The sequence below is a fragment of the Castor canadensis genome, chromosome 13 (assembly GCF_047511655.1).
Source record: "Castor canadensis chromosome 13, mCasCan1.hap1v2, whole genome shotgun sequence".
Taxonomy (NCBI): Eukaryota; Metazoa; Chordata; class Mammalia; order Rodentia; family Castoridae; genus Castor; species Castor canadensis.
In genome coordinates this window covers 14,920,621-14,937,068 of record NC_133398.1, presented here as the reverse complement: position 1 = coordinate 14,937,068, position 16,448 = coordinate 14,920,621, and the positions used below count along the sequence as shown (strand labels likewise).

Genomic DNA, 16,448 nt, shown 5'->3' with positions numbered 1-16,448 from the left:
CTACCTATGCCTGCACAGAGCTGGGATAACAGGCATATACCACCATACCCAACATATTGGTGGAGATAATCTTGCTAGCTTTTTTGCCCGAGCAGGTCTGGAATTGAGATCCTCCCAATCTCTGCCTCCCAAGCAGCTAGGATTACAGTAGTGAGCTATTCCACCTAACTTTAAAATGATATTTGCTGCAGCACTGGCTCAAGGCAAAAAAAAAAAAAAATTGAAAAAATCCAATGCTACATAATAACAGGCTAGTTAAATTACAGAGCATCTAAGGGATGGAGTATACTGATACCAAAACAACGTTTCTGAAGAGCATTCATGACACAGCAACACACCCAACAATAAAACTACGTAAATAAAGCAATATACAAAACTATTTTCAACTTGATATGAAAAGTGAGTGAGAGAGAGGGGAAAGGGGAAGAAGATAAAAGGACTGAAAGGTCAACTAGTTAAGACTGGCCATTTCTAGGCGAGGTGACAATGAGTGAAATGCGTTCTTTAGCTTTTTCTAAGTTTTCTGAACAGAGTATCTCCTTGAACAGAAGTGATCACATGTCCCCTGCCCCGCCAAAGTCAGAAGGGCCTGCACACTCACATGGGTGCTACGGGCTCCTTTGCTCCCCTCCCGATAGGCTTCCTCCAGGTCCCTCTCCAGCCGCTCCTTCTCCTGCTGCAGGTCGCTCAGCTCCTGGGTCACCTTCTTAATGTTCCTCCGCAGCCTGTTGTTCTCTGTGGTCTTGGTGAGGTTCTCTGACTGCAACTTGGCCAACTGGGCTTCCTTTTCTGTCAGAGCAGCCTGATAGTCTTCAGACTCCTACAAGAGAAGGGAGGTGGGCAGAGCTGATTTTCCCACCTCAGTAAACACACCCAGAAGACTGTTTTGTCACCTTGGTGGGGGAGGGAAGAGGAAAAGAAAAAGATTAACATAAACAACATTCAAGCACAAGGAATAGAAAGCTCTAAAGTAACACAGGAAAATGTTTGTTATGCTGCTGTTATGAAGGGTGGAAAGCCCACAGTAGTGTAAAATAAGTATTTTTTTTTTAAATCACCAGAGCGAAAAGTACAAAACATTAAGAGTAACTGACTTCAGTGGGGTGGGAATGTAGCTTATTTTTTTCTTCATTTCTCTGTATTTTCAAATGATCTAAGATAAGTGGGCATGTTATTTTTAGTGTCTAAAAAAACAAGTAGGTCACATTAAAAAGGTAGAAAACAGGGCTTGCCTAGTTGCAGGAGGCCCTAGATTGATCCCCAGCCCTAAAAAAAAAATGGGCTGGGAGTGTAGCTCAGTAGTAGAGTGCTTAACTATTGTGCCCTGGGTTACTCCTAATATTGCAAAGAAAAAAAAGTAGAAAATGAAGAACTTCATTTGAAAAGCAGCACTGGATACAAGCGCCAACAATGTTCACATATGTTAGGATGGCTCAAACTCTGAGACGCCTCAAAAGAAAGGAGTGAAATGATAGTAGTTCAAAGGCTTCCTTGAAAGGGTATGGCTTCAGTAAAGTCCACAAGCTAAAGGTGTCAAGAACATCTTTATTTCATTAACACACAATTCACCTGAGAAAATACATACGTGACCATCAAGCATATGAAAAAACACTCTAAACCATCAAGAATCAAAAAGAGAAAATTAAAACAAGTTCTCAGTTATCAAAGTAAGATTGTTTTAAAAAGAATACTTAGTGCTGGAGAGCTTGTGAAATGGTTTGATTCATATTCACTCTTTAGGAACTAACTAGCCAAGCACCTAGAACCCAGGAAATACGTTGGGAAGAATGTAAATTAATATAATCCTCTATAGACAGGCAATATGTATCAAGTGTATGTGTGTACTATAAGCATGTTCACTCATCCCAGCTATTCCACTCTGACGATTCAATCTCAGAAGAATACAAAATATAGTAGGATACTTTATGTACAAAGACATTCATCTAGAATTACTTATAACAATAAAAAAGCAACCTAAATATGCAGTAATATAATAATAGCACAAAATAAAGTATATGATATACAGTGAAAACATAAAACTGTATTTATAAAGACTTAATAACATAGTAATATTTCTAAATTACAATGTTATATGAAAACAAAAGACCAAATTGTAAATGATGTTAAAAAAAATATATGGTGATATTGGTGTTAGATGACTTCCAGATTTCATTCTTTTTCTTCTAGTTTTTTGTTTGTTTTAAAGTAGTACTGAGTCTGAATTCAGGGCCCTGCACTTGCTAGGCAGGTGCTCTTTCTAAAAGACGATTTGAAGTATATGTAATATTTCTAATCACGAAAAAAAAAAAAAGATTTGTATGGCTACTCTTTCAATTAGACTGAGAATCAAGATTAAGAATTCAAAAATGAATGACAGTTGAGTTGTCAAAGATAAAATCCCAGCTGAAGAAAGGCCCCAGTTTCTTGGCCTTTCATGAAATCCATCTCCACCCCCATCTCCAGATGGGTCTTAGTTGTTCAGGTTGTTAACCAAGTTGTTCACTACAGCCACAGCTGACGTGGGGGCTTCTCTCTGTTCTCCAGTCACCTAAAGCCCAGACACCTAGCCCTCTGCTTCCTAACTGCTATTTAGAACACAGAAACATGAAATGAGGGGGGACACCATTCAAATTCCAACATCAGTTTATGAAAGCTTTTAGTTTTGTTTCTTTTAAAATAAAATGAAAAGAAGTAGGAAACCTAATCACAAGACCAATTTTTTTATTATCTATGGCAGTACTGAAATAAACTCAACAAACAAAAGGTCAACAATGATTGGGAAATGCTTATTTTGAACAATATTTATACCTACCCTTTTGTTAAGCATGGATTATACAAGAGAAGTTAAACTAAGCACTTCCACACACATTATATCTCTATTTCTAATACCCAAAAAGTACTCATTATCATGCTCATTAACTGAGCCTCAGAACTGCTAAATGAATAGACTGTCAACAAACCCCCCATGATGAAATCTGGGATTCAAATGACTCACAGCCTATGTTCTTCCCACAGCACTGCACTGCCTTGCCCTCAGCAGTAAAGATTCCAATTAACACCAATAAGCCAGCAAGAATGAAAACAAGGAGAGTGAATCTGGAGGAAGTCAGAGACAGGAGCATCAGTTAGGGGCTTGTTAAACATGGTTATTAACAGTTTTATCAAGTGGTGAAAGTTCTGCAGGATTATCACATAACTAACGATGGCAGAGCCTCTTAAAAATTCCAAGCTCAAAGAATTCCAATGCACAGATTCTATTCACTTCATAAAACACTTTCCATATTAAATTTTCCATAAGTGGCCCTTTGAAAAACTTCCCTAGATGGCTTTTTCTGAGTAATGCCCAACTGGCAAATATTTGACCAATCAGAATGTGATCAGAAACGGAAGGCAAAATATAATACTAAAAACCATTGTTGCCCACTGTAAAAATAAGATGAGTTTTAATAAAGAGTCAGAAAGCCCTGAGTTCAAGAACACAGTTTTAGCTGCATGATTTGGGAGAAGATGTTATCTTTGAAGAACTGAGTAAAGAATACATAGAAATCTACTACATATGAATCAACAATTATCTCAAAAAGTCTAAGAAAAGACAAAAAGATTTAGTACTGCCATGGCAAGAATGTTAGACAAAGAAAAGGTTACAGAACAAAAAACATGATGGCCACATGCAGTAGCACATGTCTGAGACCCCAGCTACTCAGGAGCCCAAAGCAGTAGGATCACTTGAGCTCAGGAGTTCCAGGCTACCTTGGACAACATAGCAAGACCTCATGTCTTAAAAAAAAATTAAAATAAAAATATATATGATGATTCCATTTAACGTTTTAAAGTTTTATATGCACATTCATATAAATATGCATAAAAGAATCATGGTGTTAATAATGAACATATTTAGAAGTGAGCCTATTGGTGATTCCTATCAACCTTTTTCTACTACTTTAAATATTTCAGAGAGATTCCAAGATGGCGGCTAGAGGTAGGAAGCAGAAAGCGACCCTCCTATAGTGAAATCTTGGAGAGACGCTGGAGACACACTTTGCAGGCATAATCACCGAGAAAAGGCATAACTTTGACTCCTCCACATCTCCAGCCGGCGCAGAGAATCTCCACCTCACGTTAAACGGAGAACCGAGGAGGCCCCGGGGCCGCCAGTGGCCGGCGCCCATACGGCTTGGGAAGACGCGGACCAGGTGAGCTTCGCGGTACCGCGGTTCCCCCACAGACAAGCCTGGGCCAGAGCAGCATAGCCCCCTGGACAGACTGACCTCCACCCGGGGAAAAAAAGAGAAACTGAGTACTAAGCAATAAGAACAGTTAGGACACGCTGGAAAGAGGGTGGGGCGCCCTGAGCGCTGAAGATTGGGGGAAGGGAATCCTTCCCGGGACTGTAAAGAAACGAGCCGGGCGGGCAGGAGAGGCTCTGGCGGGAGCGGGGCGCGCCAGCAACCAGGAGCGGGGACGCTTGTGAGAGGAGGGAAGACCCACTTCCCACGTGAACTGTAAATAAACACGCAGGCCTGACAACGCGGGGCAGTGTCGCCTTTCCCAGTGCTTGGAAAGGGAAAAGCCTGTAGCAGAGGCCCCCCTCCCCCGCACAGGAGAACTCTGAGCAAACAAAGCCTGTGGGACCAGGTGAGTGCTAAGCTCACCCCAGAGATCTGCATAAATAATGCCACCAGCTACAGGCAGAGAGCAGCAGGCAGGCGAGCCACAGTTGCAGATACCACTCTCAGAACTGCCTCCAGACGCTTTTTTTTCTTTTTCTCCCTACCTTTGATGAGAGAACAACCGAATTACACCTGCAAGCCGAAAAACTTACTGAAACTATTGCATTTGAACTGGGGACACTTGGTGGGGCTTCTTTTTTTTTTTTATTTTTTCTTCTGTGTGTGTGTGAGTGTGTGTGTGTGTGTGTGTGTGTGAGTGTAGTTTTGTTCTACTTTATGCATCCCCTTTGAGGAGACAACTACAGAACAACATCTGAGGCACCAACTCCAGGACTGGAGATTAAGACGGACATCCAAATTATTAAGACTGAAATTGCATTGCATATAAACTTGGAAGTTTTTTGGTTTTTTTTTTTTTTTTAATTTCCTATTTTCCATTTTATTTTAATTCATTTTTATAAATAGATATTACTTTCATATACTTATTTTTTATTTTTTTTATCTTTGATTTTCAATCCTCTCTCTGTCTCTCTATTGTCTGTTCAGCTTACTGTCGATTAGTACACTAACACTCCCTGTTTATACCTTTGAAACTCTCTTGTCTGATACCTTGTTCTGCTTTCTCCCTCTTGTCTGTGTATTTGTTTTCCCCTTTTCTTTAACTTCTTGCTTTCCATCTCAGCTCACTCTTCCATTCTCAATATTACCATTGTTATTATTACAAGCTAGAAAATACTTAATTACACACAGTACAGGGACAGTAACAACACCAACGACAATGACAGGAAGACAGAAAAAACAAGGAAACCAGTTTCCCCACAGCAAAAAATTAGTACAGGAACCAGAGGGGAATGAAGAGAACAGAAACTCAGAGCCAGACTCCAACAAAATGAAGATAAACTATGCCAAAGGACCCAATGAAGCCTACAAGAATAATTTAAAAGAAGACATACTACAAGTACTCAATGAGAATTTTATAGAGATGATACTGGATAGGGTCAACCAAAATGTACAGGAGACACTCAAGAAATTCCAAGACAATAAAAATAGAGAATTTGAAAAAGCAAAAGAAGAAATAAAGGAAACCATAGAAGCACTGTATAAACACCAAAGTGAAACAGAGAATATGATGAATAAATGGATAAATGAACTCAGGACAAAAATAGACAACAATAAAGAAGAAAACAGCCAGGATATGGAAAACCTCAGAAAAAAGAACGAAACAGAACTGCAAAACAAAACGGAAAGCCAATCCAGCAGAATAGAACAAACAGAAGACAGAATCTCAGAACTTGAAGATGAAATGGTAATTAAAGGAAAAACCGAAGAACTATTAATTAAACAACTCAAGACCTGTGAAAAGAAAATGCAAGAACTCACCGACTCCATCAAAAGACCAAACTTGAGAATCATGGGCATCGAAGAAGGAGAAGAGGTGCAAGCGAAGGGAATGCGTAATATATTCAACAAAATAATAACGGAAAATTTCCCAAATCTAGAGAAAGATATTCCCATACAAATGCAAGAGGCCTCCAGGACACCAAACAGACCAGATCAAAATAGAACTACTCCACGACATATCATCATTAAAACAACAAGTTCAGAAACTAAGGAAAGAATATTGAAGGCTGCAAGAGAGAAAAAACAAGTAACATACAAAGGTAAACCCATCAAAATCACAGCAGACTTCTCAACAGAAACATTAAAAGCAAGAAGAGCGTGGGGTGAGATCTTCCGGGCACTGAATGAAAATAACTTCAACCCCAGGATACTCTACCCAGCAAAGCTATCATTCAAAATAGATGGAGCAATAAAAGTCTTCCATGATAAGCAGAAACTAAAACAATATGTGACCACAAAGCCACCATTACAAAAGATTCTGCAAGGGATCCTGCACACAGAAAGTGACACCCAACTTAACCATGAAAAGGCAGGCAGCACCAAACCACAGGATAAGAAAAAGCAAGACAGTAGAGAGTAACATCAAGTTAGGTACACACAATCAAACCTTCAAACAACTAAGATAACTAAATGGCAGGAATCACCACATACCTATCAGTACTAACACTTAATGTCAATGGACTTAATTCACCCATCAAAAGACACCGTTTGACAAAATGGATTAAAAAAGAAGATCCAACAATTTGTTGCTTACAGGAGACTCATCTCACCGACAGAAATAAGCATATGCTTAGGATGAAAGGCTGGAAGAAGATTTACCAAGCTAATGGCCCCCGAAAACAAGCAGGAGTAGCAATACTTATCTCTGACAAAGTAGACTTCAAACCTACATTGATCAAACGAGACAAAGAAGGACATTCCATACTAATAAAAGGGGAAATAGACCAAAAGGAAATAATAATCATCAATCTGTACGCACCCAATGTCAACGCACCCAATTTCATCAAACATACCCTAAAAGACCTAAAAGCATATATAAACGCCAACACAGTGGTTGTGGGAGACTTTAACACTCCATTATCATCAATAGATAGGTCATCCAAACAAAAACTCAATAAAGAAATCCAAGATCTAAAATATGCAATAGATCAAGTGGACCTAGTAGATGTCTATAGAACATTTCATCCAACCTCTACACAATATACATTCTTCTCAGCAGCCCATGGAACCTTCTCCAAAATAGATCATATCCTAGGGCACAAAGCAAGCCTCAGCAAATATAAGAAAATAGAAATAATACCGTGCATACTATCTGACCACAATGCAGTAAAAGTAGAACTCAACAACAAAAGTAAAGACAAAAAACATGCAAACAGCTGGAAACTAAATAACTCATTACTTAATGAAGAATGGATCATCGATGCAATAAAAGAGGAAATTAAAAAGTTCCTAGAAGTCAATGAAAATGAAAACACAACCTACCGGAACCTATGGGACACAGCTAAGGCAGTCTTGAGAGGAAAGTTTATAGCCATGAGTGCATATATTAAAAAGATTGAAAGATCACAAATCAATGACCTAATGATACATCTCAAACTCCTAGAAAAACAAGAACAAGCAAATCCCAAAACAAATAGAAGGAGAGAAATAATAAAAATAAGAGCTGAAATCAACGAAATAGAAACCAAAAAAACCATACAAAGAATTAATGAAACAAAAAGTTGGTTCTTTGAAAAAATAAACAAGATCGATAGACCCCTGGCAAACCTGACTAAAATGAGGAGAGAAAAAACCCAAATTAGTAGAATCAGGAATGCAAAAGGGGAGATAACAACAAACACCATGGAAATCCAGGAAATCATCAGAGACTACTTTGAGAACCTATATTCAAATAAATTTGAAAATCTAAAAGAAATGGACAGATTTCTAGATACATATGATCATCCAAAACTGAACCAAGAGGAAATTAATCACCTGAATAGACCTATAACACAAAATGAAATTGAAGCAGCAATCAAGAGTCTCCCCAAAAAGAAAAGTCCAGGACCTGATGGATTCTCTGCTGAATTCTATCAGACCTTTAAAGAAGAACTGATACCAACCCTCCTTAAACTGTTCCATGAAATAGAAAGGGAAGGAAAACTGCCAAACACATTTTATGAAGCCACTATTACACTTATCCCAAAACCAGGCAAAGACACCTCCAAAAAGGAGAACTATAGGCCAATCTCCTTAATGAACATTGATGCAAAAATCCTCAACAAAATAATGGCAAACCGAATTCAGCAACACATCAAAAAGATTATCCACCACGACCAGGTAGGCTTCATCCCAGGGATGCAGGGGTGGTTCAACATACGAAAATCAATAAACGTAATAAACCACATTAACAGAAGCAAAGACAAAAACCACTTGATCATCTCAATAGACGCAGAAAAAGCCTTTGATAAGATCCAACATCATTTCATGATAAAAGCTCTAAGAAAACTAGGAATAGAAGGAAAGTTCCTCAACATTATAAAAGCTATATATGACAAACCTACAGCCAGCATTATACTTAACGGAGAAAAATTAAAACCGTTCCCTCTAAAATCAGGAACCAGACAAGGATGCCCACTATCTCCACTCCTATTCAACATAGTACTGGAATTCCTAGCCAGAGCAATTAGGCAAGAAGAAGGAATAAAAGGAATACAAATAGGTAAAGAAACTGTCAAAATATCCCTATTTGCAGACGACATGATCCTATACCTTAAAGACCCAAAAAACTCTACTCAGAAGCTTCTAGACATCATCAATAGCTATAGCAAGGTAGCAGGATATAAAATCAACATAGAAAAATCATTAGCATTTCTATACACTAACAATGAGCAAACGGAAAAAGAATGTATGAAAACAATTCCATTTACAATAGCCTCAAAAAAAATCAAATACCTAGGTGTAAACCTAACAAAAGATGTGAAAGACCTCTACAAGGAAAACTATACACTTCTGAAGAAAGAGATTGAGGAAGACTATAGAAAGTGGAGAGATCTCCCATGCTCATGGATTGGTAGAATCAACATAGTAAAAATGTCCATACTCCCCAAAGTAATCTACATGTTTAATGCAATTCCCATCAAAATTCCAATGACATTCATTAAAGAGATTGAAAAATCTACTGTGAAATTTATATGGAAACACAAGAGGCCACGAATAGCCAAGGCAATACTCAGTCAAAAGAACAATGCAGGAGGTATCACAATACCTGACTTCAAACTATATTACAAAGCAATAACAATAAAAACAGCATGGTACTGGCACAAAAACAGACATGAAGACCAGTGGAACAGAATAGAGGATCCAGATATGAAGCCACACAACTATCAGCAACTTATCTTTGACAAAGGAGCTAAAAATATACGATGGAGAAATAGCAGCCTCTTCAACAAAAACTGCTGGGAAAACTGGTTAGCAGTCTGCAAAAAACTGAAACTAGATCCATGTATATCACCCTATACCAAGATTAACTCAAAATGGATCAAGGATCTTAATATCAGACCCCAAACTCTTAAGTTGATACAAGAAAGAGTAGGAAATACTCTGGAGTTAGTAGGTATAGGTAAAAACTTTCTCAATGAAACCCCAGCAGCACAGCAACTAAGAGATAGCATAGATAAATGGGACCTCATAAAACTAAAAAGCTTCTGTTCATCAAAAGAAATGGTCTCTAAACTGAAGAGAACACCCACAGAGTGGGAGAAAATATTTGCCAATTATACATCAGACAAAGGACTGATAACCAGAATATACAGGGAACTTAAAAAACTAAATTCTCCCAAAACTAATGAACCAATAAAGAAATGGGCATGTGAACTAAACAGAACTTTCTCAAAAGAAGAAATTCAAATGGCCAGAAAACACATGAAAAAATGCTCACCATCTCTAGCAATAAAGGAAATGCAAATTAAAACCACACTAAGATTCCACCTCACCCCTGTTAGAATAGCCATCATCAGCAACACCACCAACAACAGGTGTTGGCGAGGATGTGGGGAAAAAGGAACCCTTTTACACTGTTGGTGGGAATGTAGACTAGTACAACCACTCTGGAAAAAAATTTGGAGGCTACTTAAAAAGATGGACATCGATCTACCATTTGATCCAGCAATACCACTCTTGGGGATATACCCAAAAGACTGTTACTCCAGAGGCACCTGCACATCCATGTTTATTGCGGCACTATTCACAATAGCCAAGTTATGGAAACAGCCAAGATGCCCCACCACTGACGAATGGATTAAGAAAATGTGGTATCTATACACAATGGAATTTTGTGCAGCCATGAAGAAGAACGAAATGTTATCATTCGCTGGTAAATGGATGGAATTGGAGAACATCATTCTGAGTGAGGTTAGCCTGGCTCAAAAGACCAAAAATCATATGTTCTCCCTCATATGTGGACATTAGATCAAGGGCAAACACAACAAGGGGATTGGACTATGAGCACATGATAAAAGCGAGAGCACACAAGGGAGGGGTGAGGATAGGTAAGACACCTAAAAAACTAGCTAGCATTTGTTGCCCTTAACGCAGAGAAACTAAAGCAGATACCTTAAAGCAACTGAGGCCAATAGGAAAAGGGGACCAGGAACTAGAGAAAAGGTTAGATCAAAAAGAATTAACCTAGAAGGTAACACCCACACACAGGAAATCAATGTGAGTCAATGCCCTGTATAGCTATCCTTATCTCAACCAGCAAAACCCCTTGTTCCTTCCTATTATTGCTTATACTCTCTCTACAACAAAATTAGAGATAAGGGCAAAATAGTTTCTGCTGGGTATTGAGGGGGGGAGCGGGAGGGGGTGGAGTGGGTGGTAAGGGAGGGGGTGGGGGCAGGGGGGAGAAATGAACCAAGCCTTGTATGCACATATGAATAATAAAAGAAAAATGAAAAAAATAAATAAATAAATAAATAAATAAATATTTCATATATTTCCTACAATGTGTATTTTTACTTTTATAGCTAGAGGGGGGTGCCATTGCAAACCTGCAAATAATTTTAAATAGGTATGGAGGAGCACCATACTCATTTAACCTGCATAGAATCACGCTTGTGATAAGAAGCCATGTCTCTGTGCTTCTGAACTTTGACAAACACTACTAGAGTTGAAATATCACTTCCTGTTGCTTCAGTGTCAAGCTTGATGTTGACACTGTGACCTCTGGTTTTTTTATTCATGCTGCCATTAGTTCAAATCATGTGATATCCCCAAAGGTCCCAATATATGAAAGAAATACATGTACAAGTCAGTGCAACATTCAAACTATGTATACCTCAGATGAAATAGCCAATATAAACATATTATGTACAGTCACACACACACAGTAGAAAGCACACAGGTTTTGGAAACAACATGAGTATGAATTCTGCTGCAAACTCTCTGCAAAGTTCACAAACACACTTCCTTCTTGGATGAGGATTCAGTGAAGGTTCTCCAAACAGTCAATCTGACACACAGTTCCTATCTCTGTGGAATGCAAGATAAGAAACCCAGCCAACACTGCACTACAAAACCTCAAACATCATTCCTCTAGTCTTTTGACTAGGACTAAAAGTCACTGAATTAATAAATGTATGTGACAAATCTGGGTAACATTTAAATTTACAAGACTGCTGTCTTTCCTTCAAGGCCAACATAATAAGTAAAATATTATAACATATATGGATATCTGGTCTCTCTGGTTATCAACTGTCAACATTCTTAAGCAAAGGAGGTTTTCCTAAGAATTTTGCTTATAAAACTTGTTATTTTATAAGCAAAAAAAAAAGTATAAAATGTATCTCAACTCAATTTCATCAACCATCATCAAAACAGTGGGAGGAGGCAAGCCTAAGATCCCAAAAGCAGAAATTTGTCCATGATCCTAGTATCCCATGATTTAAACCAAATTATTTTAATTATTCTTATTGTGAACCAAAGTTCTGCAAAACAAAGATAAGGCACAAGATATGAATCTTAGCAATCAATCAGTCTTAAATAAGATTTAATGTCTAACTTCTACTTTGCCACAAAAGCAACATTGGGAGGAGAGCTTTAAGCAATATGGGCTTATTTTGATGATGGAACTTTGGCAGTTCATTAAGTTATTAGTAATAAGTATATAAACTATATAGGAAAACTACAAACATGGAAGAAAATGCTAGAATAATTAAAAGCTACAACTAAAATTAGGAAAAGAGAAAGAAAATCAAGAAGATACCCAGTGGAGTCCTTTGCAGTACATGTCATGGGTAGAAAAAGAAAAAAAGCACATCAGAAACTCAGGCTGGAGCAAGTAGGACAAGGCAGCCAAGTTGCCGGGGGGTGGGGGGCTCTGGATGACAGGTGAAAGCACAGGCTTTAGAGTGAGACCAGCTCTGGAATCATATCCTAGATCTACCACTTACTAGTTTTGTAACCCTGAACAAGTCACTTGACTCTCAATCTTGGTTTTCCTCAGCAATAAAACAAGGATATTAATGGTGCTTACTTCATAGTGTTATACAGATAAATGAGATGATCTATGGGGAGCACTTAGTAGGGCTTGGCACAAAGTACATGTTCAGTAAATGACTGCTGTTACCTGCAAACGCTACATTCAAATACTAGCCCTGACACTTGCTAGCTCTGTGACACTGGATAAGCTGCACACCCTCACTGGGCCTCAAGACCCTCACAAATACCTTCCCAACATGGCTGGGAGGATGAAATTAGATAACCCACATATCCTGCACTTTCTAATATTTGGCATAGATTAAATTCAGCAACTGTGGGAGCATTTGTCATCATTATCATACTGAGAAAGGGGCTGGAGAAGCTCCCAAAGCTGGTGGAGAATTTCCCTATAATTAGACTCAGTTAATTTCAGCAGTAAAGACCACCCACAGTTCTCCTTATTAAAAACACCAGGTTCCCTACATCGACAAAGTCCTGACCTCACCAGGAACAAGGATCAAACTCTTTACCTGGAATTTTGGGGTTTGTGTTTTCTGGGAGGCCTCTCTGGCTTCAGCAAAGGCTGCACTAAGCTCTTCAATTTCAGCATTAAGTCCTTCAACCTGGGAAAATAAAGAACAGCAGCTAAGACTCAACTGAGCTCTCTTCTCTGCTCAGACCAAATGCTTTTCCTGCTCAATTGTGTAGTGCTTATAGTCAGGCTTTGTAGTCAGAAAAGACCTGAGTAGCTATTTACTAGCTGGATGGCTTAACCACTCTGAAACTCAATTCCATTCTCAACTGTTGCTATGGGTCTGGATATTGTTTATGTCCCCCCAAAGATCTATGTGTTGGAAGCTTGGTTATCCATTGCATCTCCCATCCAATATTGGTTGGGAGATGCAATCTTCAAGAGGCAAAGCCTAGAGGGAATCCTTGGGTCAGCTAGGAGCCTGTTCTTGCAACTGTGTCTAGGACCCCATCTCTCTGGCTTCATTTGGCAATGTGATCTCTTCCTCTCGCCTGCATTCCCACAAACTGCCATTAGACCTTCATCAGAGACTAAACATATGGGACTGTGTGAGCTCTTGGACTTTCAGCCTCTAAAACTATGAGGGAAATAATTTCTTCTTTTCAACGTTTTCCTGCCTCCAATATTCCATTATAGTAATGAAAGATGGACTGATTCAACTGTAAGATGAGGGCATCGCCACTCATCCAACTATAGTATGGTTAGGGCTAAAGGATATAATGTATAGCAAGTGTTACTGTTATTATTGTCCATATAGATGACCCACTCGATAACCTAGCTTAGCTAGTCCCAGAATTCCTCATTTTCTAGTGGCCTCCTATACCCTGGAGTCAGTCATAAACTTCTACCATCACTCCCTGGACTTTGCCAGCACCCAGAACTGTTCCACCACACTACCACAACACATTGAAGGCCTACTTCAGCTGGGCCCCAACTTCCAATACATTTTGAGCCAAATCACTGCTGCATCTGACACTGGTGGTAGTTATTCAAACCCTTGCACCAGTTTCCTACTTCTGAAACCAGTCTTACTGTCTGTGCACATTCCTGGCCCATCCCTGAAGTTCGGATATCCCCTACAGTCCCAACCTCAGCCTCCTTCCTTCCCGTTTTACACTCTTCTTGGGTACACTGATCGACTCTCAGAATTTAAACTCAGACCTGATCTGAGTGAGTCTGAGATCTCTTCAGACTGGCACGCTCTATAAGCTTTAGACTTGTACATCCCTCTGGTCTTGGACAACTTACCTGGAGAGTCTGTCAGTGCCTTCTAAACAGACTCATGCTCTCCACCACTGCCCCATTTCACTGTCACGCTACACTGAACTGAGTCCCCAGTTATACAAGCCAGACACCTAGAGTCACCCTTGACTTCTCCTTCTCTGAAGTCCCACAATCAATTATCAGAATCCCCCACTTTATTTCTAATTTTTAATTATTTCTAGTCTTACTTCTTGAGTACCTCTTCTCTGTCCATTTCACTTGCTGTGACCACTGCTCTAATTCAGTCTTTTCCTGGTTCTCACCTAAGTTACTGACCTCCTTTCTCTCCCTCCTACAGTCACTCTCCACCAGATAGAGCCAGAGCTCTCTCCACAGAGAAAATGTGACCGCACTGCTCCTGCTCAGTGGTGTACCACCTGAGCAGCTAAGTGTGATTAGTCCCCAATCCCAGCTAACCCCTGCAACTGGTACAACTTCTTTTCTCACCTTACTCAAGTTATGTACTTTGTGCTCTGGCAACTCCAAACCATCTGTGTGCCACACATGCATATTAGGCTCTCTTCTAACTTTAAGGCCTTTGAACAGTGTCTCCTTCTGTCCAAAATGGGCTCCCCATCTCTGTCTCCCTTCCCAGCTTACATCTCCTACTCATCCTTTTAGACTCAGCCCAACCACCTTTTCCTCTAAGCAAGGCTCCCTGCTCCCCACATCCATCCTCTGAATCGAATCCCCTTTCCTTTGCATCCCAGCCCCTGCACTTCCCTTAATCACAATGCCCTTCACTCTGTCTAGCAAGCAGAGCCAGGTCTCTTCTCTGAGTCAGGGCCTAGCATAGTCACTAGGACACAACAGATTGCTATACTAATGACAAGAAAGCAGCCATCAGCCACAAACCAGGTAGCTTCCTACCTGGCTTAGTCATGACCTTACCTACCAAAACTCCTTATCTCAGTTTTCTGTTGTCCTTCAAAAGATTCAATCTGCACTATCTGGTAGGACAGCCCCTAGTCACATGAAAGGTCTAAACTGAGATGTGCTATAAGTACATTTGAACTTCAAACACCTGGAGAAGTAAAAACAAAATGCTAAATATCTCATTATTACTTCTGTTTTATTGATTACATGTTGAAATGATAATATTTATATAATGTTTGGACATACTACTAAAATTTAGTTTTATATCTTTCTTTATATTTCTTTTAATGTGGTTATTAGAAAATCTTAAATTATGTATTTAACTCATTTTTAGATACTCGAAAAGAATTTCCAATTGTCTAAAGGGTCCTTTCCCTACTTTCTATTCTATCTCAGTCCTCTTATGAACTTTTTATCTACAGCTAAAAACTCAGGGTAGGACAGGCCAGTCACAGAAACTAATTTAAAAAAAGTCTCACTTCAAGTGTATCAGACATACCTCTTTTTCCTTTGATTTTAATGCCATGGTTAAGCCCTGAATGGCTTTATCCCTCTTTAAACTATTTTTCTTCTCTGTGGCAATTTCTCTTTCCTTTTCTCTCAGGTCCTCCTGAAGTGCCTAAATTAGGTTAGAAAAAGATTCACTAAGTTGATGCGTTCCAACCAAAATGCACTGTAAATATATCTTTAAAAGCACACTCAAATGCAGTTATTCTATCTTATTCCTGTCAACCTGTGATTAATGTTTCCAAGTCGAGCTGAACATAGTGGCATCAGCTCCAAGTTACTGTGTTACTGCTTATGGCAACAGGACTGGGTGAAGGGAAGGGGATCAGATCGGTTGAGAAGATGACAGCTATTCCTATGAGAAGGACTCCAGTGCATTCTAAAATTTGAATACAGTCACATCAGAGTCTTTGAAATGGTACCAGGTTATTTGGGGAGAAATAACAGGTCATTAATTTCATTCCTTAATGCTAAAAAAGCTTGCAGAGAATTTGGTTTGATGTAGACTGAACCATACATTTATAGTCTGAGTTCACTTCTGAAGATAATCATTGCTGCCTCCCTCCTGGGCTGCTGTGAGGATCAAATGAGATAACGGATATGGAAGCACTTTCTAGGCTGGCAGGCACTGAACAAATGTTGGTGATTTTGACTAGGGGACCATGGAACATGGGCTTTCGAATCAGACTGGCAGTTCTGAACCCTTACTGTATTTCTTCCCAGTTATGTGACCTTGGGCA

At 39.3% G+C, this 16,448-nt stretch overlaps 1 protein-coding gene across 10 annotated transcripts in view; it reads right to left on the bottom strand.

The window, feature by feature from the left end:
• The window catches only part of Cdk5rap2 (CDK5 regulatory subunit associated protein 2), a 215,737-nt gene that overhangs the window by 147,972 nt on the left and 51,317 nt on the right, over positions 1-16,448 (bottom strand). For all 10 annotated transcript variants that reach the window (XM_074051141.1, XM_074051145.1, XM_074051151.1 and 7 more), the window contains exons 10-12: positions 15,701-15,820; positions 13,061-13,153; positions 602-820 (exon numbers count right to left, since the gene is read on the bottom strand). In XM_074051141.1, coding sequence (XP_073907242.1) covers positions 602-820; positions 13,061-13,153; positions 15,701-15,820 — 432 coding nt within the window. The remainder of the gene's footprint in view (positions 1-601; positions 821-13,060; positions 13,154-15,700; positions 15,821-16,448) is intronic.